Here is a 27,560-nt window from a genome sequence, read left to right as displayed (position 1 = left end):
TATTTCTTACATAAATCTAGTGCATGTTGTTCCAGGTTTAATTATATGCAAAGGAATGATACAAACTTGGAACCTCATTCAGTCCATAAACTATGAGCAGATGGGTAGAAGTATTCGATATATCTTGATAAAACTCTTAAATTCATGGCAAAGCTTGTTGATCATGGTTTCCTTTTTTAAAAAAACAACCTCATGACCAACGGGGATCAAACATCCATCCAGTCTACATTGTTCTTTTTCCATTATAACATACAAATGCCCATTTACAAATAATACAGCAAAATGAATAAAAGTTTGGATACCAAAATGAAGATTTGTTCCAACTGATATTGTGCCTTCTGTATACAAAGGTCCTTGTTTCAAGTCCATTCCCCAGTGGTACAATACAGGACACCATCGCAGAACTGAAGTGCGCCGTCCAACAGCCATTTTCCTTTCCTTCCTGAATGCCCAACTGTTGTGTCCACTTAGTCACTGAATGAATTAACACAATATATTCTCTCTTTCTCTCTCTCTCTCGCTCTCTCCTTTTATTTTTTTTTTTTTTTTTTTTTTTTTTTTTTTACTGTAATCTTGGCCAGTATTGAGACATATCAGGTTCACTTCCAGGAACTTGAACTGGAACTGACACACCAGGGGAAATGAGTCCTAGAAGTGGATAAAAAAAAAACAGCCATGTAGATATTCCCTTCAAGAGTCAGCATGGAGTATGAATTCATCTGTTAAAAAAACAAACTCTAATGCTTTCTAACATTTTAACAGTATTTCAGCATTTTTTAAAAATATATTTTCAAGTGTTACAAACAAAAGTAGCACCTTCAGGCACCAGAAAATATTTTTACACATACCACTGTTGAATCCCGAGTCCCCTATGCAAAACAAAAGGAAAAAAAGCTCCATTTGCCTGTATGTTTGGAACTTCAGCGATAAAACTCTCTCTGGAAAACCAATGCTGGTTCTCCCTCGGTTGCAGGGAGAAGCGCAGGAGCTGGGAGGGTGAGAAGTCTTCCGCTGAGGACTCACCACGCAGCTCATAGAGCCCTCACTGCCGGGCTTTGGCTACTAACCCCTCCTCAGAAACTTCGCAGTCTCAGGCCTTGCCTTTTTATACAACTTCTGTGACCCAATTCAGGAAAAACAACTTTGCTGTCTGTGTGGCATCAAGTTACTAACTAGCTTGGCTGAATTTCCCTTTTCAATCCGTTTTTCCCAGAGAAGTGAGCAACAAAGAGTTAAACACACCATCACACAAGGCCAGGAGTTGGTTTTTTTTGGTGGGGGTTTGTTTCGATTAACTCTGAGTGAAGGGAGATCACCTGTCAGAAGACGCTCTGGAGGCCACCTCCGTGCAGCCTGTGGAGAGCGGCAGCTCACCTGTGGAAGTGGTGCCCGAGGTGCCCATGGGCTGACTGTTCATGTGCGTCTGCATGTGTGGGGGGGTGTAGGTGTCATAGCTCCGCCCGTTCACCGAAGGGCTGGTAGGCAGCATGCAGGAGTATGAGGAGGTCTGGCTGGGGACTGGGGCCTGAGAGGAGAAAGGCAAACCTGTGGTTACAGAGAAACCCATGACACAGCCACATCCCCAGGCTCCCTCCTCCCCAGGACCTCTGCCAACAAGCTTGATCATTAAGGGCGCTGTCATGTAAAGTATCAGAATTCCAGCCCTGACTGGTATTGCTCAGTGGGTTAGGCAGCGTCCCATAAACCCAAAAGTCATGGGTTCAATTCCTGGTCAGGGCACATGCCTGGGTTGCAGGCCAGGTCCCCATTCTCTTTTGCCCTCCCTTCCCCTCTCTGTTAATAAATAAATAAAATCTTAAAAGAAAAAAAAAGTATTGGAATTCCATCTGATAACTCTCAGATCAGACCTCCAAACAGTTCTTCCATTGGCCACTACTAGAGTAAAGCTGCCTACACACCAATCTTCTAAAAGTACTACAACTTCAAACAACTGTCCAGGTACACAGTTGACACTACCCATCAAACTAATAGCATTTGTATCCATTTTTGTTTTGGATATCTGCTGGCATCTTTGGAGAAGCTATAGCGTGAGGACCTTCATTAAAACACATCCCTTCTCCTGCACATCCAATCTGTTTGAGAATCCAGTGGCCCCGCCCCCCTCCACCCCCCACCCAATCCCACATCTCCAGCTTAGAGGCAGAGAGCCGTGGAAGGAGGGAGGAGCTCTCTGTAAAGTTTGGTTTAGGGACTTTGGAAGCCTTTCATTGTTGGACTCGCAGGATTAAAGATTCTTTGAAAGGGGCAGATCAGTAATGATCTCAGATTAAAGTGGTCAAAAGTGTCCGTAAACACATATCTCCACCCCGAGAATTACCTGTGACTTCCTTACAGACCCACAAACCCAGACGGGGTTTTATCCTTAAAATGGTGTTGCTGTCCTCTCTGTGTTTGCAGTGGTTGTACAGAGGAGGTAACCCTTTCCCCTAACTACATAAGAAACACACAGAGCTGGGACGAAGCCGCTCATGAGCTCTCATGGGGCAATGGCAGGGCAGGAACCCTGGGATGAAGTAGCAGAGGCGTGATGTCAGGAACAAGGCAGATGGCAGCACTTCCTTCCTCTGCTAAGTGTACAAATGTTGAACATTCCAACACCCACAATCTCAGAAAGGGGACACATGAGAGAAGATTCAGCGGAGGACACCCCCACTCTTTGTAAAACGGGTAAAGATTTTGGCCCCCGCAGACAACAGCATCCCCGTGCCCGCTCCAAAATTCAAACAGTAATTTTGTCTGAACAGAATCATTGATAATTTTTATTTTCTTTATGCTTCATGAATGCATGTATATTTTGAATTGTATAAGTTGTATTAGTGTTTAAAGTCAGTCAAATCGATTGACCCCATGCCAGTCTATATGTGGAAACAACTCCACAGAAAAGCAGCATCTATTTGTTTCTAATTGTTTTCTCAGACACACATTTGGTTACCCACGCAGAAACCTAGATGTCGCTACAATTTAAAAACTGAACAAAGACACTCACTGGCCTTCCTCCTCAGAGGATGACTGCTAACAGGTTGAAAATGGCAAGCAGGCCTTGAGGGCCCTGCCAGAACTTCAGTTTGCATTTGTTTCTAATTCCTGAAATCACTTCCTCTAGGCAATCTGACTTCTGGAAAATTCCAAGGCCTGTTGTAGCAACCCCAACTCATGGGCTGCCAATCCCTTAATTTACATTAATTGCACTACGGCCAATAGTATCCAGATGCAATAAAAATAAACACGGTAATAATCCTCTGAGGTTGCTTATCTAGCCACTCCTACATTAGTCTGAAGACTGTGAAACATTTATTCTCGCTGTTATTTGAATTAGAAATCCAGCAAAAGATGTTCAGTGGAGAATAAACATTCTGTGTAGCCACAGAACTGTTTCCAGCAGAGGCTAACGTGGCCGATCTCATACCATCCGGCATCTCTAATTGTTGCACAAATGGGAATCCTGGGAAAGTTACTGCAGCAGGCCCACCAGAAGACAAATTTCCCCCCATCAAGAATCCATCCAGCTCCAAAGTGATGGTATAGCCCACCTGTATTATACAACTTCCGCCACAAAGGGTTAGCCTGGTATAGGGCCTGGCAGGTGCAGGGGCTGATAAATATTTGGGACAGAACTGAGCAGGGGCCAGCTCTTACACCAAGTGAATAGCGTCAACCCAGGCAGCTCGGAGTACTGCAGACTCATCACATAATTCACGGCAAAGACACACTAAATTTCCAGCAAATACCTTCTATTTCTTCTTTTTCATTGTAAGATGTAGAAATAAACCTAGATGTCTTCTGCAGTAAGTGTACCTCACTATGCAAATATGAATCTCATTTCATCTCATATCTTCCCCACTAGTTTATTACATACACCCTAAATAATGTCCAAATGCATATCCATTAATGTGAACACATTAATATAAACCCAAATGTTATGGCCAACCCCTTGCTTTCTGATAGCGTGCCAGCATTGTATACATTTTCCAGGACAAGTTTCACTGATACCCAAAACATGTCCCATTCCCATGCACCATTATCAAGCTAACATTCTCTGTGAGCAAAAGGCAGATTAACTTGACTGGTTTTTATTTTCTTAAGGGCATGAATCAACCAATCAATCCATCAAATAAAGGACTGAATTGACTAATTTCCTCTGAGGCGAGACTCATCAAGCCAAATGCTATAGCGAGAAAGGCTCCCAAGGGGGCCTACATGGCCAACGAGGTCTGCAGGCCCCGGCCCACTCCACACTTGTCCCACGCACCCGCTAAGCAGGCAGCGGCAGCCCTCACTTACTTGCATAGGCAGATTATTCGCCATGGTGAAGCTGGGCATGGGCGGCAGAGCACTGTACGTGTTGGTGAGGGCTGTGTCTGTTCGGCCCAACATGGAGCCCGAGGTGAAGGAGGAAACTGCAGGGAAAGACACACCGCCAACAGTTGTGGTGAGAGTCAGACCCAAGGGCAAACAGGTTTCAACACATTTCTTAGTAGTATTAACATTTCAAATTACCAGGCGTGGTGGGTTGTGGGATTGGTTGGTAGACACTGGTGCTGAAACTACTGCTGATAGGAATATGACTAGGTGTGTTGCTGGCCTGTCTTCTCTGATTCCTCAGTTTTTCTTCTCTTCTCCATTTGGCCCTTCGATTAGAAAACCATACCTGGAAATCAGACAGAACGGGTTAGCCCTGTGCCTCCTCCCGGCTCAGCCCCACCTCTGGCCCTTCCCCTGTGCTCCCTGCCCACCCCACCATGGTGGCAAAGTATTTAGCAGACTGAATCTGTTAATATTTACATAAACAAATAACAGTTATTAGAAGCACCTTTATCCCTAGAAAAGGCAAACGGTTTGAATCACAAAGTATGAGACCACATGGTCCCTGGGTACCTGTATTCTTGCTTCCGGGAGGTCTATTTTGGCAGCTAGTCTTTCTCGGGCAAACACATCTGGATAATGGGTTCTCTCAAACTCTGAAAGGATAAATTGAGTTTTCTATGTTGTGCCAGAACTATGTATAATATGTCAGCCGCGCCCTGGATCAAGCTGGTCCCCGCCTCCCCACTTCCAGCACCGTCACCCCATTTCCTTTAAAATGCTACTGCTGTTGTCCCGACTGGTGTGGCTCAGTGGGTTGGGTGTCGTCCCACAAACCCAAAGGTCACCAGTTCAATTTGCAGTTGGAGCACATAGCTGGGTTGCAGGCCAGGTCCCTGGCCGGGGCACGCAAGAGGCAACCAATTGTTTCTCTCCCTTTTTTTCTTCTTCCCTTCCCCTCTCTCTAAAAATAATAAATAAAAAACTTTTAAAAAAATGCACTACTGTTAGCATTGACTGTACTTAGAAGATCTATCCCACCAAAACCAAGTTAAATTATCTGTGGAATGACATTCATTCCAGGATGCTTCTGTGGCCTGAATTAGCCAAATCATCATTTTTTTTCTTTATGAGAAGTCAGACTTTTAGTCTTTGAATTACTGGTACATGAAAAGAAGAAAGAAAACACACGCACACACACTGAAGAGATGCCCAGAAAAAATAAAGAGACAGACAGAAAAAAGAAATCTTTTCAGTCCTCTATGCAAAGGACCCTGGCTAAATTTAGCTCTTTGTACTGAAGATGTGGCATTTACTTTGATTTACTGCTTCTCTACTTTGAAAAACTCCATCACCTTTCTCCAGGGCTTCAATTTGCTCTTGGGTAAAGGATGTTCTATTTCTTTGCAGCTTCCGCTTCAGCTGAAGTCGCATTTGGGCCTCATCTGAATCTTCTCCATTGGAACTGATGGAGTTGGTATTCTCTCCCCCTCCTTCCTGTTGTTGGCAGCCATCTGGAACAAAAAGAATAGGACAGTATGAGAGATTTGAAGGAACTTGGGGCCTCCAAAAGGAGCCTGGTATAGCCATAAACTCCAAGAACTGTATATTCACACAGTCTTACAGAGACGTCCCGAGGCAACTGGCAGCCTTCTTTTAATAAAAGGCCTTGGTGACACATTACCTGACCGCCATTTTTTTTTCTTTCTGTTTTTATCAAGATGAGACTAGCCATACAAGATAGACATTTATAGAGCAGTATTTCTTCAAATGACAAAATAAGTGCTTAGGTTTCCAATTAAAATGATCTTTCATAACTAACCTTTACTCCCCAGATGCCTCAACCAGTTTCCTTTCCCTACAGAATTTATTTACCTATGGCTGTGTTGGGAAAATAGAAGACTGATGTTCAAGATTTCAGATGATCTATTATCAGTAATTCCTATCTAATCAATTAGATGTTGATAGGTTTGTAGAAAATGCTATTAAGAAACCAAACCAAGCTTGTAATCTTTTTTAAAAAATATTTATCTAGTTTTTATTTTAATTCTGCACAGTCAATTTCATTTTAAAGGTTGTGAATTTAGAAGTGCTTGCATTGTTCTGCAGTTTTATTCAACTATTGTATGAGTGCGCTTTGCCTTGACACCTATTACGAGCACAGCTGTAATTATATCATCACCAAGAACAGGCTATAATTGCTGAAAATCGAATTTTATATTTAGATAAAAGGACTGTCCATTCTTTGTAATGTGTTGCACCAGAAAAAAGTAAGATTTCTTTTAAATTTTTAACATGTAATTTTAAAAAAGAAATAGTAGAGAGTTCACTAACTAGCTAAATACGCTATGCTGCAGCTGAATCCTTGGCATATCATGTAAGTGGTACATTTTTAATTAGGGCATTTCCACCACTTTTAATGTAATTTCTATCATTAAACAGGGGAAAGTTTTATTGTTTTCCCTTGTTGCTTATAGGGCAAGATGTGTACTTGGGCTAGCTGTGTCTTGTGCCTTGCTCATGAAGCCACAGCCTGTCTGAAGGAAAGCACTCAGCTCTGACTGAGCCTGCAAGCTGGGTCCTGGGTCTGGGGTCCTGAGGCCCCCAAGAGATACCAGCAGGGGCTGACCCCCATCCTAGAAACGTGGCCCGTGTGGGGGAGGGGCCTCTAGGGGCCCTGGTGGGAATCCACTTGGCCAGGAATATCATTTATAACCAGGAGACAATAGGCATCGTCTTCAAAGAGTTCAGGGAATTGTGACAGGATCTAGTGGGATCTTTTCAGGAACTTTGAAATGTTTTAAAACCCCAACTTTCTCCCCCATTTAAACAGGCGGATTCATCAGCACTGGCCACCATATGGGCCCTTGGAGATCTATTGAGATGACCACCAACACTTGAATAGCAAGGGGCTGCTTTTCAGCACCACACAATGCCCCGTGAGTAAGGGAAACTATTAAACTCCTGGGGCAGGAGCGTTGGCAAACTTTCGTGGGCAGAATTTTGAGGCCACAATGAGCGCGGACAACAAAAGGATTCTCTTGAGGCGTGCAGCGGGCCACATTGTGTTACAAGAAGCCCAGTCAACAGACTTTTCAGTGAAGTGTGTTAACCCCTCTGCTCTGCTATCATTAATCACTGTCCGAAGAGCGAGCTCCTCAATGCTATTTAGGGCGCTTGGCTGGGGGGATGGAGGGTGGATGGGGGGCCATGGCAGGGGGTGGGGGGAGGCCGGGAGGGTGGAGGGCAACGAGCAGGCATGGGGGCTGAAGGTGCAGTAGTCAGGAAGGGTGGAGACCAGGACTGGGGGATAGCGGAGGAAGCATCGAGGGAAGAGGGGGCCCTGGTTCCGGGGAGGGGGGCGGGGGGGGGCGCGGCATGGAGAGGGGAGGAAGATGGAGGAATAAAGAGAGCTACAAAGAAAGGGAGGCCAGAAAGGTATAATAAGGACAGGAAAGAGTGCTGAGAGGAAAAAGAGACAAGAAGCTGGAAGGAGAGGAGGATAGAAAGAGGAAAAGGAAGCTAAGAGGGGGAAAGAATATTAGTAAATAGGCCAAGACTCTACTTTGGGTGGTCTTGTGCTATCTCAGAAAGGTGGGGGGTCGGAGGGCCACATAGCTCAGCGAGAGGCTCCGGACTCGCTCACATGTGCTGGCACAAGCCTGTGCTAATTTACTGCCCCAAGTTTCCGGGTGACTTTGCAGTGTTTTGCAGAAAAAGAAATGAAGAGCCACCCTTATTTTTGGATTCAGTGAATGAGGAAGACTTTAGAAATAGGCCTTGTTGGCCGACCAGACAGAATCCTAGGTTATTGTTTTAAGAAAACACAAAAGTCTGGGATCATCTGACCATTAGGGACAGAGTTCCGAGGAGACCATGATCCCATCTCATGGGGTGGTCAGTCATGCCTTCCAGGAAGCCCCGCTCCAGTATTTTTTCTAGCACATTCGACCTTGCCCATTAAACAAAGCTGCCTGGGTCTCCTGCGGGAGACCCCCACAGATAGCATTCTCTGCTCTCGTTTGCTTCTCTAACATCTTCCTAATTTTAAAACACAGACGTTTGCCCAGGCCTTCCTTCTCCCTTCCTTCCTCCTTTCTCCCTTCCCCCTCCACACACACTCACACACAAGCAGAAGTGAGGGCAAGGAGCCGACTGCAGAACTGACATTTTAAGGGGAGGAAAGTCAACGGAGATGAGGAGGGCTCCATTTTAAATTTCTCTGGGGGAGAGTGGAGTTAGAAGCCGGTCAGGAGAAACCCGTGGCCCCTCAGGGCCAGCCTGCACCGCTGAGACCTTTTATTATTATTACTGTCAAAGTAGCAACTGTTAGTAGCCAGGCGCTGACGTAGAGGTCACTCTTAAATTGCTCCCCCCTTTTTTTTCTGTAGTGGATTTACCTTCCACTTTTAAAGCTTTTAACGAAATAAAACTAGAAGTTGGATCTCGAATTCCCCACATGATAAACCTAAGTGGCAGACAATTAAGATATCTTCTTTAAAAGGAGCCCCCTCGGAGCGCAAAGAAGGGGCCTTCAATGGGCGCCGTCCACCTTCCAGCCTAATCCGTGAGAAGGCGAGTGAAAGCGCCTCCCATTATCCCAGCCCCAGGACCATCTGACGCTGGGGATAGGATTTGTTTCCTGGAAGAAGAAGAAGAAGAGAGAGAGACAGAGAGAGAGAGAGAGAGAGAGAGTGAGTGAGAGAAAGGGGGGAAGGAAAAAAGGACGCTGGGAAATAAAATCATTCCTTAGTTTCTTAGGGTCTTAATCAGTGAGGCGGAAAACAAGCAAGAAAAGATAGCAACCCGGTTGCGGCACCTTTTCAGCTCGGGAGCACGGATCAAAACATTGTAGCATCTGTTGAAAAAGAGACTGACTAAATCCTGTAGAGGGCCTGGTTGTCTGGGGGGTGGGGGGGAGGGGAGGAGATAAGAAAAAGTGTCTCCGCGATCTCTAAAAACACCACATCGCTGGAGGACTGGGGCCGGATAGAGTTGTCTCTTGTTGTCAGCCCACTTCGTCACGATTTTATTCACCGCCGCATGGCGTTGATCAGATGGAAACCATATTTGTCTCCCTCTGAGACCTAACCTCGCCTTATGCTTTCGGAGTAATGGACTCTTTAAACACCCCCCTCTGCGCCACCCCACCACCCCCACCCCCAGCCCCTGCCAAACGGCTTCCCGGCCCAGGAAAAGGGGCCAGGGAGGGAGGGGGTCCTTCTTAATGCCAAAAGGTCTGAGGATTCCCCGGCCCGGGCCCGGGCCCGTCGGCCCAAGGTCGCCACCAGCCCCGCCGTCCCCACGCCCAGGACTCTGCACTTAGTGCGCAAAATGCGTGCTCCCCACGTAGCTGCACCCCACGCAGGAGCGGCTGCGGTCCACTCGCGGATAAGCGGCACAGGCGTGGATTTATTTTTTTGCGGGAGCGGAGGGGGGTTTGGCAGTTGGCATGGCAGAATTCTCTAGCAACTCCCCGCTAAAAGTTCAAAGCTCCTGAACGAGCGCCACCTCCCGCCCCAACACCACCACCACCACGTCCTTGTGGCGAGGCTCCCCCTTCCCGCCCTCAAGTTCCCCTCGACAAAAAGCTGCCCTGATCAGGTGCCGCCTTCGGTGAAAGTGGAGGGGCTAGCAAAGCTGCATCTTTCGGCCTCTGTCGGGGTTCTGGGAAGCAGGAGGGGGTGTCCGTGCTTTTGGCCCCAAGCTACTGGGAGCCAGCCCCCCAGCCGAGGGGGCCAGGGCGAGGAGGCCCGTGGCTCCCCTGTTCCAGGCCCAGCCACTGTGCCCTGCACCCTCCCCAGACTCCTCACGCAGCTAGACCGCGCAGGGGCGTGGTCCCCGGGGCCTCGGACTGCTGTGGGGCTGGCGGGCAGGCGCTAAGCAAGTGTGAAGTGCCTTTTCACTTGGGTGTGTCCAGTGTGTGCTCGGGGAAACCCTAGTTTCAAAGGTCGGATGAGGGTGTGGTGGTCTACACTCAGCCCTGTCGCTCCCTCGTCCTCACCAGAAGCTGGAGGGGGCCTGGGCCTGCAGCCCGGTTGGGGGCACCGCCTGCTCGGGTGCGCCCGCTGCGCGCGGTGGGAGGCTGCGGTGCAGAGCCACCGGGCGATCCCGCGGGCAGCGTCGCCCAGGGGAGCCGGCCTTCTGCGCGTCGCCAGGCCTCAGCGGCCCCCGCCGGGAGGCCGCGCTGGGAAACCGGAGCGAGCGCTTTGCTCCCTATCTTCCCAGTGTCCGTCCTATATTGTTTTCTGCTCTTAAAACTGACATGTCTAATTGGCAATTGGTGCCGAATCGTGTCCAGAGGTCTCTTGTGGAACATTTCTACAGCTGTCTCCTTCAACTAGACGCTTATTCATGTCGCCTTAATGAGAAACAAAACGTTCTCTAATGAGCAATTACAGAGCGACAGGATTGTTCCCATAACAAATTCTTGCGAATGACAGAAGCATCCTTTGTACCAGATATTTCGCATACTGTTACCGATTTTCCCTTCTCTCGTCCAGCTCCGTGGAGGCGCGGGGCACCCTGAGCAGGTCGGAGAGCGCTCGGACGCGCACGCGGGCAGCCCCGGCAGCATCCCCGCACCCTGCACCGCTGCCCCCGCCCCCCCTGCCCGGAGCCTCCAGGCTTCGTCGTGCTCCGGGGAGTGAGACGCCACGTCCCATTATCCCGCATATTATCTCCTTGTCACGAGGACAACAAATACCGATTAATCTTCCGAGTAAACTGTTTCCTATTCTTGACCAAGCTACCTCGGTGTGTGTCGGGGAGGGGAGACCCACCCGGCCCCACCCGGCCCCACCCCACCCCTGTCTGCTCCTCTTCCTCCATCCCTTCTCACGGATGCTGGAAGGGACCAGGTCCCATCTCTCCTCCCAGCCCCAAAGCAGCCTTAAGTCTGGCTTACGGTGTTGCCACTCCACCTTCCAAGCAGTCATCACCCACAGAGAGTGAGAACTGGGAGCGCAGAAGGAAGGAGAGGGAGGTGTGGGGGTGTTTTCTTTGGGAGACCCCCACTTCCAATGCCCCAGCTTCTGCTCCACCCAGCATTTCTCTGTTCACCCTCTCTCATATGCGCCCTATTCATAGTCATATAATTTGTCAATTACGGCAAAAAGCAAACTGATACAATTATGTTTACCTCACAGTCTGTCAGTGTTAACTTGTCACACTTCTATGGCAAAGGGGCTCTTCGTGCATTTTAATGGAACACTTGAATAGGGTACCATGCAGCTAGTTCTTACACACATACACTCCTGCCCATAACACACATGCGCACACACACACACACCAGCCCATTCATACTACTCCTGACAGATACAGCCGGTACCTTCCCAGGCCAACCAGATAGTTTAACAAACACCACCTATGTGTCCCGAGACTTTGAGTAGTCTCCCCACTACATTCTCCAAGCAGAGGCCTGGAGAGAGAAAGGCTGGGGGAGAAGAAAATGGGCTGCGTATACAGAGTTTAGATGGTGGGTGCTTGGGGTTTTACCTTGGGTAGGTTGCCCTGGCACTGAAGTCCCCGGATACCAACCCGGGCGGGTGCCCCAGCTTCCGGTCTGCCCATTCAACATCCTTAGTTTATCATACATGCCGTCTGCACCCATCTGTTGCTTTTCGCTAGCCAGGTTGCGAAGAACTCTGTTTATTGATGACACCTGCAAATCAAACCAAAATCAAACTAATGGTAGTGCCTCCTGAGGACAAGCTCTCCCTGCCTTCAGTCCCCATCTCAGCATGCCTACCCCTCCCAAAGAGAAACCCTTAACACATTAAAATAAACAAACAAACAAAAACCCTCCCAGCCATCCTAGGACGGTAGAGATAGATTTGCAAGGACATAGAGGACAGAATGACAGCCATCACTTTGGGCATGGAGACTGAGTCAGGTCAGAATTGGAGGAGGGGAAGGGGCCCTGGACTGGTGCTGCGTGCCTCTGGTGACCTAACTCATATGGCTGCTTTGCTTTCTTAACAGATTTTCCGCCAAAATTTTATAGTTGGTTTAGAGCTTTTGTCCCCACTTTGTTTTACATTGGAGCAGAAAGGGATGTTTGATGCCTGAAAAAGGTTCAGCAGGTGGATTAGGAGGAGGTTAGAATCTGATTTCCATTTTCATTTTCCTTCTTGATTCAAATGCTTTTCCCCAGGTGCCTCAGCCCTCTACTTTGCAGCATGCAAATGAGGTGAGCAACTCCCCACACTTGACTCCCACTTCCCAGACAGTCAAGAAAAGGCCTGGATGCTCCTTTCAACAGCCCCAGGTACAGAGACATATGTGGAGAAGGGAGGAGATAAGAGACCGACACTGGTAGGGAAGAGAGTAGAAGGAGGTGAAGAAAGAGATGGTAAAGCAGAGAGAGCATAAAGCTTAGGGCAGGGAGGGGGATGTTCTCAGTGAACTTACACTTGGTATATTATCGTTGGTACAGACCCCCTCGGACAGTAATCTGTCTCGGATTTCCCAAGCAAAGATGGACGGGCACTCCCGCTTATACTGGGCTATTTTGCTTACAACTTCTGGAGTCGCTACTCTTGGTTTACTACCACCGATTGCCCTGGGTCTGATGGAGCCAGTCTCGTAATACCTGCCCAGAATTTTACTCACACATCCGTTGGACACCTGCATAGGGGAAGTGGACAGAAAACCACATTATTAATAATTTCAAGACAAAAATAAAATTGTTTAAGTATGCATTAAACAATGACAAGCTTACGTTTTGATTGTCCAGCACTTGGACTTTTGCATCTGCATGGGTCTATAACACAAAAATATACCTTCAATGGTACGAGAACTTACTGTAGAGAGCTTTTTTCTTAAAATTACACTTGTAGCCCTAAAAACTACAAATATGATGATACTTTCAAACAGTTTGAACTTAAAAAAAACTAATTTAAAAGTTTTTTTAATTAAAAAACTGTTTTCTTAAACACTGCCTGAAGATGCATCAAAACGAAGTCAGAGTTTTTGTGCGTGCTGACCTTGTTTAAAGTGGTGCTAGGTTTTAATGAACAAAAGGGGAAAATAAACTGAATTTAATTTTATTTTTCCTTTAAAAATATACCCAATTAAGTAAATGTGAGTTATAGAAGGAGGCAAATAGCATTTGTTTTTGTTTTTTTAATCAATATAATTCTTCATGAATATGAAGAATGCAAACCAACAGCTCGAAATCTAAGGTAAGCATGGGATGAGAGGGAAGGAAATGAAATTATGCCGAATTTTTAAAACTCAGCTTATTATAGTACATAAACTATAATACACTTAAAAACATAAATATTTTTTACCAAAGAAAAGAGAAAGTTTTTTTTTTTCCTCTAATTCACACACTTTTTTTTCTTAAGCAGATGAGTTATGTGACTGAGCCAGGTTGAAAGAGATAGGGAAGGATGGTGGAAGGAGAGGGGAAAGCGGGTAGACAGGGCAGTGGGGTGGGGACTGAGGTGGGGGGGTGAGGGTGGGGGGTCCATAATTAGCAGCGTTTGCAATAAGAAATGAAGAGAGGGCGTTGAAAGTGGAGGGCCGCGGGGGCGGCGATTGGGGCGGCGCCGGGAGGATCACCTGCAGAATTCGGGAAATGTCGCACGGCCGGGCCCCGCTGTGAGCTAGCTCTACGATCTTCTGCCGGGTCGAATCCGGCAGTGGCCGCCCGTTGACAAAGACACCACCGAGCTGATTCACTCCACTGTGACCTGAGGAAAGGCAGAGGAGAGGAGAAGAGAGGAAAAGAGAGGAGAGGAGAAAGAGTGGAGAAGAAAGGAGGAGGAAGAGGAGGAGAAGGAGAAAACAACCACAATGCATCCTCAGCTCCCTGCCAACCCCTGCCAACGTCTGTGATCAGGCCACTGCCATCGATCATAAACGACAACAGGAGCACGTAGCCGTGCGGGGCATAGGGCAACCCAATCCCAGACACAGTCATGCCCTTGCCCACCCCACTGCAGAAGCACCAGACAGGCAGACACACACCAAGGGGCAAGAACACACACACCTCACTATTGCCACCACCCCAGCACTGTCCGCAGCCCACTGTCCCTCTTCATAAACCCCCCGCCCAGCCTCTGAACCCAAAAGATTCAAACAATCGGCTGGAAAAATATCTTCTCAAAGATCTCTCCTGAATGTCACGGCAAACTGTGGCTCTACAGAACCCACACTGAATCTCCAAGCTCTCGGCATTGTTGGAACTGCGAAAGCAAATGCTACAGCCCTTCAGCGCTCCTGTGGAAGCTGGAGTCCAGAAACGTTTGCTGTCACATTCCAAACTCCGGCGAAGGCACCGCACAAGCACCGGGGTTAAAAGATACACATATAGGAGAAGAGAAGGCGAAGGAGTAGAGAAGAACCAGAAGAGCAAATCTGTGGCTAATGAGCCCCCCCTCCTGGGTTTCAGCACCTCCGCCTCAGGCAGGAGAGTCAGAGCCCCAAATCCGCTCCGACCACAAGGCAGTCCGGCTGCTGCGGGCAGCGGGGCCAGAGCTTGGCGTCTGCTCACAGCGGCCACAGCTAGGTCTACTTCTGCTGCTGATCTCAGCCCTCCCCACAGCCAAGGACAGATATTAGCAAAAATCAAAAAGCAAAGGAAAAGACCACACCACAACATTGTCCCTCATCCCTCCCTTATCTTGTTATTTCACAGCCTCTTCCCATTGTCTAATCTTAGAGAACAGGGAGAATAAGTTAGCACCTCTCTGTAGCCCCCCCTCCCCAGAAACCACAGGCACACAAATAAAGCCAACTGACGACTTCCACTTCCTTAAAAATCTCCAACCTGCAGCCCCGACTCTAGAGAGCAGCCCTTCCAGGAGAAGACGTGGCTCCCTGCTCAGCTCTCCTCTCCTCTCCGCTCCTCTCTTCTCTTTGGTGCCTCTGATAAATTGACTCCAGGAGCCTGAGCTTCTTAGCAATAAATAAGCTCCAAATATAGAAGAGGGGGGAAAATATGATGAGCCTCTCTGACATTTGTCTTTAAAATAAAACTAGCTGCACGTCAAGTTTGAGCTTAATTTCTGGAAATAGGCGGAAGTCGCTCCAGATCATGCATGGAAGGCTAATTGAAAAGATCAGTTGGGGCGCTTGTGGCAGCCTTGTCACTTTGTGACAGTGCTCCGCTCCAGGAAATTGCATCGTCACGACAAACGGGACCGTGATAAAACGACCCTTTCTGTCCCTATTTGTAGATCACTCAGATGAGACTGAACTGCACTCCTTTCTCCTTCGAGGGGAGCCATGTTTTCAGGGTAGCTAAAGGCTTGGGGGTGAGGGGGCTCTCATTCAGAGGGGAGGCTGGAGCCTAAACTCGATAAGAAGTGACAGGTGTCTGGGGGATCTGGGCTCTGGCAGGGCCCAGCATGAGCGGGGACATCGAGGGGACAGCGCTTCTCCAACAGAGCAAGGCCTAGTCGGTGCTTCTGGTCTCTCTCAGCTTGCCTGTACTGCCTTCCTTTGCTTGGCAGGACCCATCTCCCACCCCCTCACCCTCAATTACAGGGCCTCCCCTTTGGGCAAAAGAAGCCTTCCCAGAAAGAAATGCTGTCCCAGAGAGAGACCATAAAGACTTTCCAAACTTCTCGCATAGCCTGGGCATTCCCAATCTATGAATGGCAAGGCATGTGAGGCTGCCTAATCCTAGATCTCCCTCCTTCTCTCCCCAGTGCAAATAAATAAATACGCACACACATAAATAGATAGGTAGATAAATAAACAACATGCCCACCACCTCCGCAGGGACCAAGGGCAGGTGCTCGCCCAGGAGACGCCAAGACCAGGTCACCTCTGCCAGCATCGAAATGGCAGCGAAAAAACGCCGCTCTCTAAGTTCCCCTACAGAGGTTAAGCCTCAATCATTGTGTCCCTTCCCAAGGGACGGGTTGCGCTCTCGCCCAGTGGCGATGATTATGCGCCTAGAATTCGACCGCGAAGCATCTAATAGGAAAACATATGGTGTCAATTTGGATGCTCTGCGCCTTGCGCACACCCGGGAGCAAGCAGCACAAAGCCCTGCAGGCCAGCCCGCGACCCCACCGCCCCTCGGGACCTGCCAGCCAGGCCGCAGCGGCAAATGCTCAGCGCTGTGCGCCCCAGCCGGGCAGCCCCGAGAACCTATGGTTAGGGAGATTGAGCTGCAGGGGGAGAACCCAGCAGCCGGGAGGGGTGGGCAGAAGCCTTCGCCTTGCCAAGAAGGGTGCCTCCCGGGCTAAGCCCGGGGCCTGGCATGTTCTGCACAACTAACCCCTCACCCCCGTAAAGCTCACCACCTTTGCGCCCTGTCCTGAGCTTTGAGCCTACCAGCTAAGGAAGCACCAGGAGGCGGCTAGCGCTTCTAGGACAGATGGATCCGATGCTAGGCACTCTCCTAAGCCCGCATCTCTGGCAAGGGAAGGCTGCTAGAGGACTGGGGCCTCTCTGCACTGCCTCAGCTGAGCCCTTAAACCGCATCTAGATTCTGCCCCTCAACCAGGGTCTAGGATTCACTGGACCTGCCCAAGGAGTCTCCCAGGCCCAGGCTCCAAACTAGCCCTGCCGCTACCAATACACTGGGACTGAGCAGGAAGGTGAACCCCTGGGGGTCCAAGAGACCTGGGCAAAGGGCGTATGGGAGGCTCAAGAACCGGGAATCAAAGACGCTACGGATCTGGAACAACCAGGACCCACACACTTGCAGCTACCAGGGCTGGGCTTTTCCAACTCCTCTGCTCTACCGGCAACTCTCTTCCCAGACCCAAGAAATCTGCTCTGCCAGAGCCTGCCAACAGCCTATTTGGTCGAGTTTATCACTTCCACCCCATTGCAGGCCTGGTGTCCGCCTCTCTGGCCTCCTAGATCCCTAAGGAGGTGGGTGGAGAGGAGCTGCCCTGGGATTGACTGGGGGAGGGGTGCCCCAACACCCCATCCAGAGGGTGGAGACATTCAGTCTTGCCTAAGCCTGAAGGGGCCCCCTTCTCCTCCAGCAAGCAGGAGAAGCCTCCGCCCAGCCCTGCTCAGCCCAGCCCCTCTCTCTGGGGTCAGAGTCCGGGCAGGGGCGGGGAGGGGGGTGTGAGTTACAGGATTTGGGGGGATGGGGTTTCCCTACCTCAGCTTCACAAACTCAAGAGGGTCTTTTCCCTCACACCCTGTGGCCTGGCCATCGCTGATGGCAGGAACCTCTGTGCCTTCCCTGACCCAGTGGTCCTCACATCCCTAGCCCAGTTGGAGAAAGACCAGAGGAACTTACTGTTCTGCATGCTGGCGCTGGCTGGGGGCCGCGGGATCCCACGGGGCTTGAATATGAGACTCTGTTAGCAAGAATATAGGCGTTAATCCTGGGGCCCAGCCAGGCAGGCCTACCCTCCGACAGGGGCTGACCTGGAGCCAGGACAGGAGACTACCTGTTCTTTAGGAAATGATCCACTCAATTGCGTAAGGCCATCTGAGGGTCATCCAGCTCTCCCCTCCAGTGCATGCAAGCTCTACAAATAAAATACTCCAGTATTCCCAACCTGTTTCTTCCAAATCCCCAAGCAGTCAACCTTTTAATCAGGAGAAAGGATGACCCAATTTTGAATTTTTTTTTCTTCCATATGAACAACAATAGAGAAGCATTCTGGTTCTTTAGGGTTTTGGAGCCCAAAGCAGCTTTCAAGCCACCACAGAACTTGCCTGAAATCTGGGATGTCTGTCCACTCTTACAATAAAAGATGTCACACATCTGCACGCCCCTAGTTAAAGTCTTCCCCCTAAGATAAAACAGAAGGAAAGAAAGGCATATCAAAACTGTGGCTCAAAAGCACAGGCCCATCGGCTCTCTGAGCCACACTCTCAGAAAACAAAACAAAACAAAACAAAACAAAACAAAAATACACATCTAGGGCCCAAATCTCAGAGTTACACCCACATCTTCAGCGGCTAGTCCTGCAGAAATCTCCACTTTTTTAGAAGTGGCTGCTCTGGCCTGGCTTGGGAGAACTGGAGAATCTCACAAGTCAGGTCCCGTTTTGCAAAAATATCAAGAATCAGGGAATGGAAAAAGAGAGAACAAAAGAAACAGTGGAACAAGGGGTAGAGGCTCAGGAATAATACCTGAAGTTTAGAGATGAGGGGAAGAGGACCTCTGAACTTCAGGGTGCCTGAAAGTGAAGGCTGGGGCTGATCAGGAGGGCTGCAGAGAAATACTTTCTCCTTAAGGAATTTCACCATTCTATTTGCCAAAGTTGGGTTCTGGAATTTTACCATTCCAGAACCCAACTCTCTGCTTACCCCTTTATACATTACTCTCCCCTTCAAAGCTTCCCAGCCAGGCCCCCACTCCACACATCTCCCAGTCTTTCTGGGACGTTGAATGTGGCAGCCCAACTTTTTCCCCCAAACCTTACTTATTGTGATAAACTTTTCTTTTGGTGTTTAGATCTTCCCCCCTTTTACAGTACTGTGACACACGCTGTCTACCTCGCCTCACTGCTTTAAAAAGTACGAACAGGAGGGGGTGAGCGTGGTCGACAAAGCCTACAGACGGCGAACAATGGCTTCTATTCTCCAGCTCTCCCCAAACCCAAAGAGCAAAACCGAGTCTCCCTAACCAGCAACACAGCTTCCAACCGCACGCACCAACAACCCACCAACTCACAAAGGGAAAAGAGAGACACTTCTTGCTTTGTAAATCCTGACCTAGTACGTGTCTCCCAGAGGTTCACCCTCCACCACCCTTCCCTGCCTTCCCTTAAGAAGAAGATTCTGGAGGAGGGGGCAGAAAATAGAAAAGTAATTTCTTGTTATAAATATCTGGAGGTAATTGTGTTACTGGTGTGAGTTGTTAGGGGCTGTAAAAAGATACAACGGCACCGTGGGGAGCTCAATTGGGAAGAGAGAATTACAATAAAGAGCCCATTCAAGGGGTTTGCAAAAAAAAAGAAGAAGAAGAAGAAGTAAAATAATTAAATAGTTACAGCATCATTTCTCCCTGTTATAAAAACTAAAATGTTCATTCTTTTTTCTGTTTTGCCTATTGTGATTATTAATTTTCCTGCCCGCAAGTAAGGAATCCTAAGAAGCACATTCTTCTCTCCAAAGCTATTCATGGTCTAATTGATTACCTAGCTGGGAAGCAGCTTAAATTTATAAAAAATAATCTTAAGAGGAGGACTTTTTCCCGGCTTCCAAATACAGCCAGGCAAATATTGGAGATGGCAGAGGGCTCCCTAGCTGTGCCTGGCTGGGTTGGCTCTCAAGGCCTCCTGCCTGCCTCTCAGGCCCCGTGACCGCAGTCCGGCCCCCGCCAGGCAGAAACCCCAGCTTGGAACAGAATGCATCCCCTGCCCCATCCTGAAAGTGGGACTCTGAAACTGCAAAGTGGCAGCAGGCGGGGAGAAGGGTAGCGGAATTCTCCTAGGAGGGGTAAAACTTCCAGAACTACTCTCTGTAACCCACTCTGTACTCAATAACCACTGAATGCCCCCATCTGAGCCCGTACATTGTTGATGCTATTTTCAAAAATTTAGTAGCAGGTTCCAAAGAGACCTAACTGATTAATTTTCAAAGCGTCTGGGAAGGTGGAAGCATTTCCTGCTCCATTCCACACCCCCCCCCCAAACACCACCCCGATCTCGGCTAAGAAGCTATCTAATTACTTAAGTAATAGCTAACACTTAGTGCAAAAGCACCTCCGGACGTAGGACACATGGACACCTGGAAGCAGTCCTGTGCAGAAATGTGAGACCACCCCCCCTCCCAGCCTCAGCCAGAGGCCCCCCGGCTCAGCCTGCAGCTTCGTAAAGCCCTAGCCAGGTCACAGACCCATGCCTGGAATGAAGGAGTTTCCAGACTTCTGGAAATTGCCAGGGCCTTGGGCCACTGGGCCACTGGGCCACTCGGCCACTGCCTCCCTGACACAAGCCTCAGCTCTCAAATACTCTTGTTTTAATTACGTCTCAAAATCCAACCCCCAACTCCTTAGCTGGGGTGAAGGGGAGAGCTCACTTTCGACCCTTCCGGCTCCCAGTCAAAAAGTAATTAGCAATTACGATGACAAAGTTTTACTCTCTTGGGCCAAATAAGATAACAACTAATCAAATTGCCTTCAGCCATTTGCAAAGGTCACCGGCTATAAAAAATGTAATGTCAATGGCGACAACTATTATTTCTCCTCGGTAAACTCACCAGGCTTTCAAGCTCTTTCCTTTTTATTTCATTTTCTGTTCGCACCCCTTCCTCAACCTTTCCAAGTTCGAGCTAAACACCCAAAATGGCTTAGGGAGCTTTGTAAAGTATGAGAGAAAAAGACAGCATGTTCAACGTTGTTTTTTAACTTTGTAGAAATCATTCTAGACTATAGGGCTGGGTTTTAGCACTCAAAGAAGAAGAAGACAAAGAAGAAGGAGGAGAAGAAGAAGAAGAAGAAGAAGAAGACGATGACGACGAAGAAGAACAAGGAGAAGAAGAAGGAAAGAAAGAAAGAAAAAGAAAAGCAAGCAAGCAAGCAAGCATTTCCACTTGAAATTCAACTCCATTTCCCCCCAATTACACTTGCTAAAATTCAGGGCTATTGTGGGACACAGAGACTGAGAAAATCTGCAAAAAGAAAGAGGCAACAACTTTTGGAACTTTGAAAAGACACTTTTCCTCCTGGGGTCTTAGAATCAATCGAAAAGCTCTCAAATTACTCAGACTAATTAGCTGGGAGAGGATGTGATCAGACGAAGGCGAAAGCCAGTGCTTTCATATTTAATTTTTTTTTTAAGCCTCATGAAGAAAAATCCAGTGAATTCAGACTTAAAAAAAAAAAAAAAAAAGCAATCCACTTTTCCACCTCGAAACTTGTTGAAATGGCATGGCAACACCGGGTGCAGCTTTGTCAGGGTAAGACAAGGAAAAATACCCACCGAGCGCCGGGGGCTGGAGGACAGGGAAGACCCCAGCTTTCGCAGGGCGAGGGCGAAGGTTGGGGGAAGCCTGGGAAGCAGAGAGTTTTCAAGTTCCGAGCTCTGCCCTCCAGTTGGGGACAAGCGCCTGAGGGCTTGATGGAAGCTGACAATCCTGGGCCCGACTCTGAGCTCCCTCGGAGCGCGCGTTCGGCCGCTGTGGCCTGGCGGCTTCCTTCCCGGCTCCCGCTCACACGCTCGGTCTCTCTGCCTCCAGCGTGCGGTTGCCTTGCCGATTGACTCTGCTCGAGCGGGCGGCGGGCGCGGTGCCCCTCGGCGCTCCAGTGCCAGCGGACTTCTGTGCCCGGGCCGAGCGCGGCACAAAGGCGGCGGGCGGGCGGGCGAGCGGGCGGCAGCGCAGCAAGCCGGCTTCCTTGGCGCTCCCTCGGTGTGCCCGCTCCCTGCGCGCTCGCTGGGCCCTCCGCAGGACAAAGCACCGGCGGCTGGAGGTCCCGGCGGCCGTCCCAGGGCCTCGGACAACGCAGAGCCTCTCCCTCCTCTCCCGCCGGCCGGGAGCATTTGGCGACGCTGGGGCGGGGAGCCACGGCTTCTGCTGCTCCCGGAGCCTGGGTTCTTCCTGCGAGCTCAGCCCGCGCGGGCGCTGGGGATGAGCCGGCCGCCCGCCCCGAGCCCTGCGCCGCTCCCGGTCGCCGGCCGCGGGCTTTCGCTGGAAGTACAAAGTTTGGGCTCCTGCGTGGAAACTTCTCCGGCCCAACTCTCCCGGCGAAGCAATGGGGGAGGGCACCGGTGAAAGGGGAGGAAGGAAGGGGGAGGAAGGGAGATACCTGCCTGAACACTGCAACAAAAATGAAGCGAGAAGAAAGAAGCGGACTCACCTTTGTGAGGCATCCTCTCCCGTCAAAGCTCCTGTCAAGAGTTTTGTTTGGTTGGGGTGTTTTGGCTGTTATTGCTGCTTAAAGACCACAACGGTTTGAAATGACGGTGCTTTAAAGGAGTTGCTGGCGAGAGTTTTCTCCACGGATGCTGCTGGTTTGGTGTGTGAGAGCAATTCTCAGATCCCTGGGAAGAAGACAGAGATTGACAATAAAATGGGCTGTCAGCGGCTGGAGAGTGAGAGATAAAGAGTGTGGGTGAGGGAAGTGGCTGCAGCCAGCACACCTATGCTGATTGGTGATGGCTCAAGTGTGTTAATGTGTGTGTGCCGGCGCCCGGCCTCGCCTCCACCGCTCCTCACTGGCCCATTAGCGAAGCCTGACCTCTGTCATCATCCTCCAGCAAAACACTTCCTCCTGCGCCTGAACCAGAGCGGGAAATGAGGCCGAGCCACGGTTCGCTTTTCAAACCCACTAATCACTCCGCAACATGCAAATGTACCGCTCGCTCCCACACAAAATATTGCTTTATGCAAAGCAGCGCCGGGGCCTCGCGCCAGCCGATTGGATGCTCCCTCTCCCCGCCTGGTGCAATTGGTCCGTTTGTTTGAATATGAATACACTTGTTATCGGCTCCGCCGGTGGGTCGAGGCTCCTCTCCCCGGCGCTGGGCCCCCGCTCCCGGGCTCTGGAGCTGGCGCTTGACGACATCTCTAGGCTCCGCGAGCTCCGGGAGTCGGCGCGGTCCACATGGTGGCCGCAAATTAGAGGGGTCGATTGAAGGCCGCTGGGCTGAGGGTCGCGCCCCCCACCTCCCTGAGCCGGGCACGGAACTCCCAACTCCAGGGGGGAAGCAAGTTTCTGCAGCTCTGCAGAGCCCTTTCTTGCCTCCATCCCCGCAGCTTGGCCGGCCGCCCCGCCTCCGCCCGCCCTCCGCTCCCGCCCCTGCCAGGTCTTCGCCTGGGCGCTGGGAAGAGGAGCACAGCAGTGGCCGCGCCCTAGCCCACCTGGCCACTGGGAAGGAGAGAAAGGGGGCGGGAGCAACACTGGGCCTCGGCTGCAACACTCCGGCGGAGGCCGAGGGGAAGCCTAGGCCGAGAGGAGGCCACCAGGATGAAAACTCGGCGAGGCCGGGCCGCCTTCCCAGTCCAGGCCTCCCGAGCCTGCCCATTCCCCCACCCCCCTCGCTCCCCCGACCCTTTCTTCTGTTCTTTTTTTCCTTTCGGAAGCCTCGGTGCGCAGCGGAGCGGAGACACAGCCGGGCTGGAGAGGCCCGAGCAAACACGCCACTTACTCTGTGTACAGAGGGTTCTTGTGAAAAGCCCTGAAGAGTCCTCACCAAACACTCACCAACTTCTCCCACGTGCCATTTGTTGACTAAGTGCGGCTGCTTTTCCAAGCGCCCGAGAGGAGGGGACGCCAAGGGGAGACAGGAGGGGAGGGGATGACCAGTGCTGGGATAGAGAGAGCGTGTGTGTGTGTGTGTGTGTGCGCGCGCGCGCGCGCGTGTGTGTCCCTTCTGGCGATGTCGGTGTGTCAGCGTGTGTCGGCGTGTGCCACAGGTTATCTGTGTGTGGTGCAGGTGTGTCGGCACCACGACTCCTTCTCCTAGGTCTTCTCAGTCCACGGAGGCAGCTCCCCTTCAACTGTTGCCAGAAAACCAGGGAGGAAAGTAAGTAAATGACTTTTCTCTTCTGACCACACACCAGAAGTCCATTTGTTGAATGCCGGACAATTAGGACACACCTCAGTACACTCCAAAGGCGCCCCTCGGAGCCGCAGTTAAGGTGACAGGAAGAGAGCGGCCGCCTCGCCCCGCGAAGTCCCGCGCTCCCCGGGAGCTTGCAGACCGCAGCGCGGGGCCAAGGGGAGGTTTGAGGACGGGGGGCGCACCCCAAGACCCGGCAAAGTATATGGTTGGGAGAGCTGAGGCAGGGAGGCTGAAGCGAAGGCCCCGCCGCGGACGCCTGACTCCTCTGAAGAAAAGTGCTGAAAGTCAGAGCGCATCAGTGAAGTCCGTCCACCCGGGACGCGCCGCCAACAGGCAGCGCGGTGTCGGCGCTGAGAGCCGCGGCCAGGGGCGCGCTGCAGGCTGCCTCGTGCCGCGGGGCCTAGTGCGGGCCTCGCATTCTCGTCCCCCAGCCCGGACGCAGTGACGCGGCGACCGAGAAGCTCGGGCAGAGCTCGGAGAGAGCGGAGGAGGCCCCCCAGCCCGGGCCAGGGTCGGAGCAGCGCGGCCCGCTCGCTTCCTCGGCCTGGCACCCGCCCCTCCCTCGGCCCAGGTGCGCTCGGCGCCCGGAGAAAGCGCAGGCCAGGCGTGAAGCAGGTGGCACCCGGCGCTCGGGGCAGCAGCGGTCTCCTCGGCAAGATTTCGTAGGACCGCGACTTTTCCCGATCCCGGGGCCAGAGCAGCGAGAGCCTGCGTCCTTCTCCTCTCCTTTTTACTTTTTCAAACAAGCATTAAAGCAGCTTGAATTCAAGTCCACTGGGCATGAGCGAGGGGCGGGGGAAGGCCCGGAGACTCTGTCCGAACTGGAGGCGAATATCATTTCTACAACCTTTCAATTAGCGACCGAGTGGATTAGCACCTTCTTAAGCTTTGCCTCGGAAAGAAGCGGCCGTAATCTTGTTGCTATTTCCCCCCTGGGCACTTGCTCTTTGAATCGGCTCCTTCTCCCACCCCCCAACCCCTATCTCACCTCGGAGAAAAGTTTTAACAACAAAAAAAAAATCATAAGAGGCGAGGAGCTGGGAGTGAATGCCACTGACGTCATTGGGTGGGGGTGGGGGCCCAGGGAAGGACTCTTGGAAACCCCTCTGCACAAACAAGAAACAAAAAGGACTTAGCTGTTTCCAGTGTGTCAATATTTGGTGGGGGGGGGGGAGGAGGGAAGAGCCAGACCCAAGGGAGGCAGAGTTTTCAAAGTTTAAAGACAGAGGGTCGGAGAGCGCGATTTCCTGTTCTCTCTGAGCTAGTTTCAAAGAGGATGGGGGTGCTGTTCTACCTCGCGGGGCGCCTCGTGCCCTCTGCAAAGTACCTGTTCTGCGGGCGACGCGGCTGGTGGGGGACTGGGACCGAGGTACAGCGCGCCAGAAGCAGAGGTGTGACCAAAATTGAGACAGCTCGCAGGTCGCCATTTTAATTGCGGCTCCCAACACGACCAAGACCCTTCCAGGCCGCAGTGGGGGAGTAGAGGGGATCGTGCCTTCGGCTTCTGCCTCGCCTTTTCCCGCCTCTCCGCAAGTCTCCTCTCCTCCTCCCCGGCGCCCAGGGCGGACAGCTCCCCGGCCGGTTGCCGCAGGGGCCGCCGGGGTCACCCCACGCGGTAGGGGAGGCTGCCTGTGCGGAGGCTCGCGGCTCACCCGAGAGCGCAGGAAGCCTCTGGCCGGTATTGGTTCATAAATGTGAGATCGGGCAGCATCTCACCACCAGCGGTCCCAGGAATTAGCGGTTGCCCGCTCCCCAGGCTTCCGGTCTGGAGGCGGCCTCTGGCAAGGCAACGACGTGCTCAGCTCTTGGGAGATGTGCTTTTGGTTCTGGGCTTGGGAACCAAGACTCTCCCACCCGGTGTTGCGACACGTCAGAATGCCCTTTTTCAGCGCCTAGCGCAGGGACAGTGCTGGCGCTCTGGGAAGGGCGGGGACCAGCTTTCCTTTGAAGGAGAAAAGTCCCCCCAGACACCTGCGCCACTTTGCAGAGACTCCAAAGGCTCTCTGTTTGCTAGCCCTGGCAGGTGGGTTCCCTCGATAGCAGAGCTGGCGAAAGGGGTCAAATGAATACGACAGGCAAAGGCGCCCACCCCTCCTGCCCAGTTCCAGTTGCCTCCTCCACTCGAGGCCTTTCTCATTCTCCTTCCTCCATCAACCTGCAGGTTCCCAGCTCACCCAGCAGCCTCACAGAGCCTGGGGTGCCCGGCAGGCCGGAAGAAGTCGGGAGCTGGCCTGGTGGAGCCTCCAGTCTGTGGTCAGGCATGGCTGGGGAAAGCCTCGGAACCCCGGCCTGCCCTGGCCTGTCCTCGCCTCCTGCCCAATGACAAGTAGGCTAGGTCCTCTTCCATTCACATTAGGCGGCAAGCATCTCTCTTTCTCTACCCCCTCCTCCAAACGCTTTTTAAAAAACGTTGTCCAACTGGGTTTCCCAGAGGATCCCCAAGCCTTTGCTTCCTGGAACTTACATGCTATTGTCCAGATAGGAACCAGGTTTGAAACTCCTGATGTGTAGGACATTTGCAATCAGTGGCACTCTCTGATTTTTGCAAATAGGCTTCCCAGGAAAGCTTGCTTTCCACTTTGTCACCCAGGATGGTACCCCATCTCTCCTTCCCATAACCTCTGCTTTCAACAGGCGAGAGTTCAGCTTCAAGTGAAAAGCAAGCCAAAGCCACCTCAGTCCTTTCTCCCTGCAGATCCCTTCTCTAAACAGCTATTTTAAAGGCCAGGGACCGAGTCCATAATTTGTCCTAGAGTGCAGCAGGGAACACTCGGGCTGGGAACTGGGGGCTTTGCAGAGGGATTTGAAACTGGGGAAGGGGGAGGGAGCAAATGTCATGGCTGGTTCGCTTGAGCAGCCAGGGAACCGGAGCTAAGCGTATCCTGACGGCTCTTAAAATGACATTGATTGGGACAAGCTGTTCCCCACCCCAGTAAGAGTTAATATGTCTGTTAATCAAGCCACTGAAAGGCTCAATGCGAGTTTTATTAGCGATTGGAGAACAGAAGCGGCAGTGACGGATCAAAAGCCGGGATCCCAGATATTTGTCAGCGCGGTCACACTCGCGCGCGCGCGCGCACACACACACACACACACACACACACACACAGTACTTTTCAATTAGAGAACAATTCGGCGCTTTTCATCACTTCCTGACCCAGCCTCACAGATGATGACTTACAAACCTGGCTAGCAGGGAAAACCGATGCCCAGGGACAGCCCCGGGGCGAGATGCGAGCGAGGAGCTGCGGGCTGGCTTCCTGAGTTCGGCCTGGAAGAGTTTAAGAATCCTCAGCCTGGGGCCCTGAAGCCTCCCCCAGAGAAAAGAGAGAATGGAAAATGAAACAACAAATAACACGGCCAATATCGGCATCCATCCCTCCGGGTCAGCTCCCCACTGTTCTGGCCAGGCTCTGGCGCCGGGTGGCGTCTGGCCCCCGCCCGCCGCAGCCGGGAGGGCCGGAAAGTTTGCGCAGCGAGGACTCTCCTTCCGTTTCTCCCGCGCTGCCCCCTTCCGCCCTGGAGGGGCGTTAGGTTCCCTTCGGTTTTCCTTTCAAATTCTAAAAATAAATAAATAAATAAATAAACAAACCCCTGGCCCTGGGGAAATTTGAATAGTAGCTCGTTCAATAATCCAAACTAGATGAGAGGGTCCAAGGGAAAAACAGATCAGCCAGCTCCCTACGCCCTCCGATGGAGGAGGGCACGGGAGTGAGAAGGCGACAGAGGTCTCCAGCTTGCCCTGGGAGCGGGGCGAGGGCTCTGGTCAGAGGTAATTATATCATTGCGTTTTCT

At 51.3% G+C, this 27,560-nt stretch overlaps 1 protein-coding gene across 8 annotated transcripts; it reads right to left on the bottom strand.

Moving 5' to 3' along the window:
* Positions 1 to 562: 562 nt before the first annotated feature.
* Positions 563 to 27,061, bottom strand: PAX6 (paired box 6). 8 transcript variants are annotated; one of them, XM_054586236.1, is made up of 14 exons: positions 26,951 to 27,061; positions 22,058 to 22,241; positions 17,968 to 18,044; positions 17,543 to 17,603; positions 13,891 to 14,021; positions 13,046 to 13,087; positions 12,736 to 12,951; positions 11,821 to 11,986; positions 5,679 to 5,837; positions 4,897 to 4,979; positions 4,519 to 4,669; positions 4,303 to 4,418; positions 1,375 to 1,525; positions 563 to 648 (listed from the first exon to the last, which is right to left on the bottom strand). In XM_054586236.1, exons 4-14 carry the CDS (start codon positions 17,550 to 17,552, stop codon positions 563 to 565), a joined length of 1,311 nt encoding a protein of 436 aa, XP_054442211.1. In that variant the 5' UTR covers positions 17,553 to 17,603; positions 17,968 to 18,044; positions 22,058 to 22,241; positions 26,951 to 27,061. The 8 variants fall into 8 exon arrangements, with proteins under 8 accessions (XP_054442211.1, XP_054442209.1, XP_054442214.1 ...); XM_054586234.1 differs by lacking the exon at positions 26,951 to 27,061 and adding an exon at positions 23,405 to 23,480; XM_054586239.1 differs by lacking the exon at positions 26,951 to 27,061 and adding an exon at positions 23,405 to 23,480 and having other exon boundaries at positions 12,937 to 12,951.
* Positions 27,062 to 27,560: the final 499 nt, after the last annotated feature.

Source organism: Pteronotus mesoamericanus, unplaced genomic scaffold, assembly GCF_021234165.1.
Source record: "Pteronotus mesoamericanus isolate MK-2021 breed Mesoamerican mustached bat unplaced genomic scaffold, CSHL_Meso_final contig_90, whole genome shotgun sequence".
In the NCBI taxonomy this organism is placed as follows: Eukaryota; Metazoa; Chordata; class Mammalia; order Chiroptera; family Mormoopidae; genus Pteronotus; species Pteronotus mesoamericanus.
The sequence above is the reverse complement of the archived record's forward strand: the minus strand, read 5'-3'. Positions and strand labels throughout refer to the sequence as shown.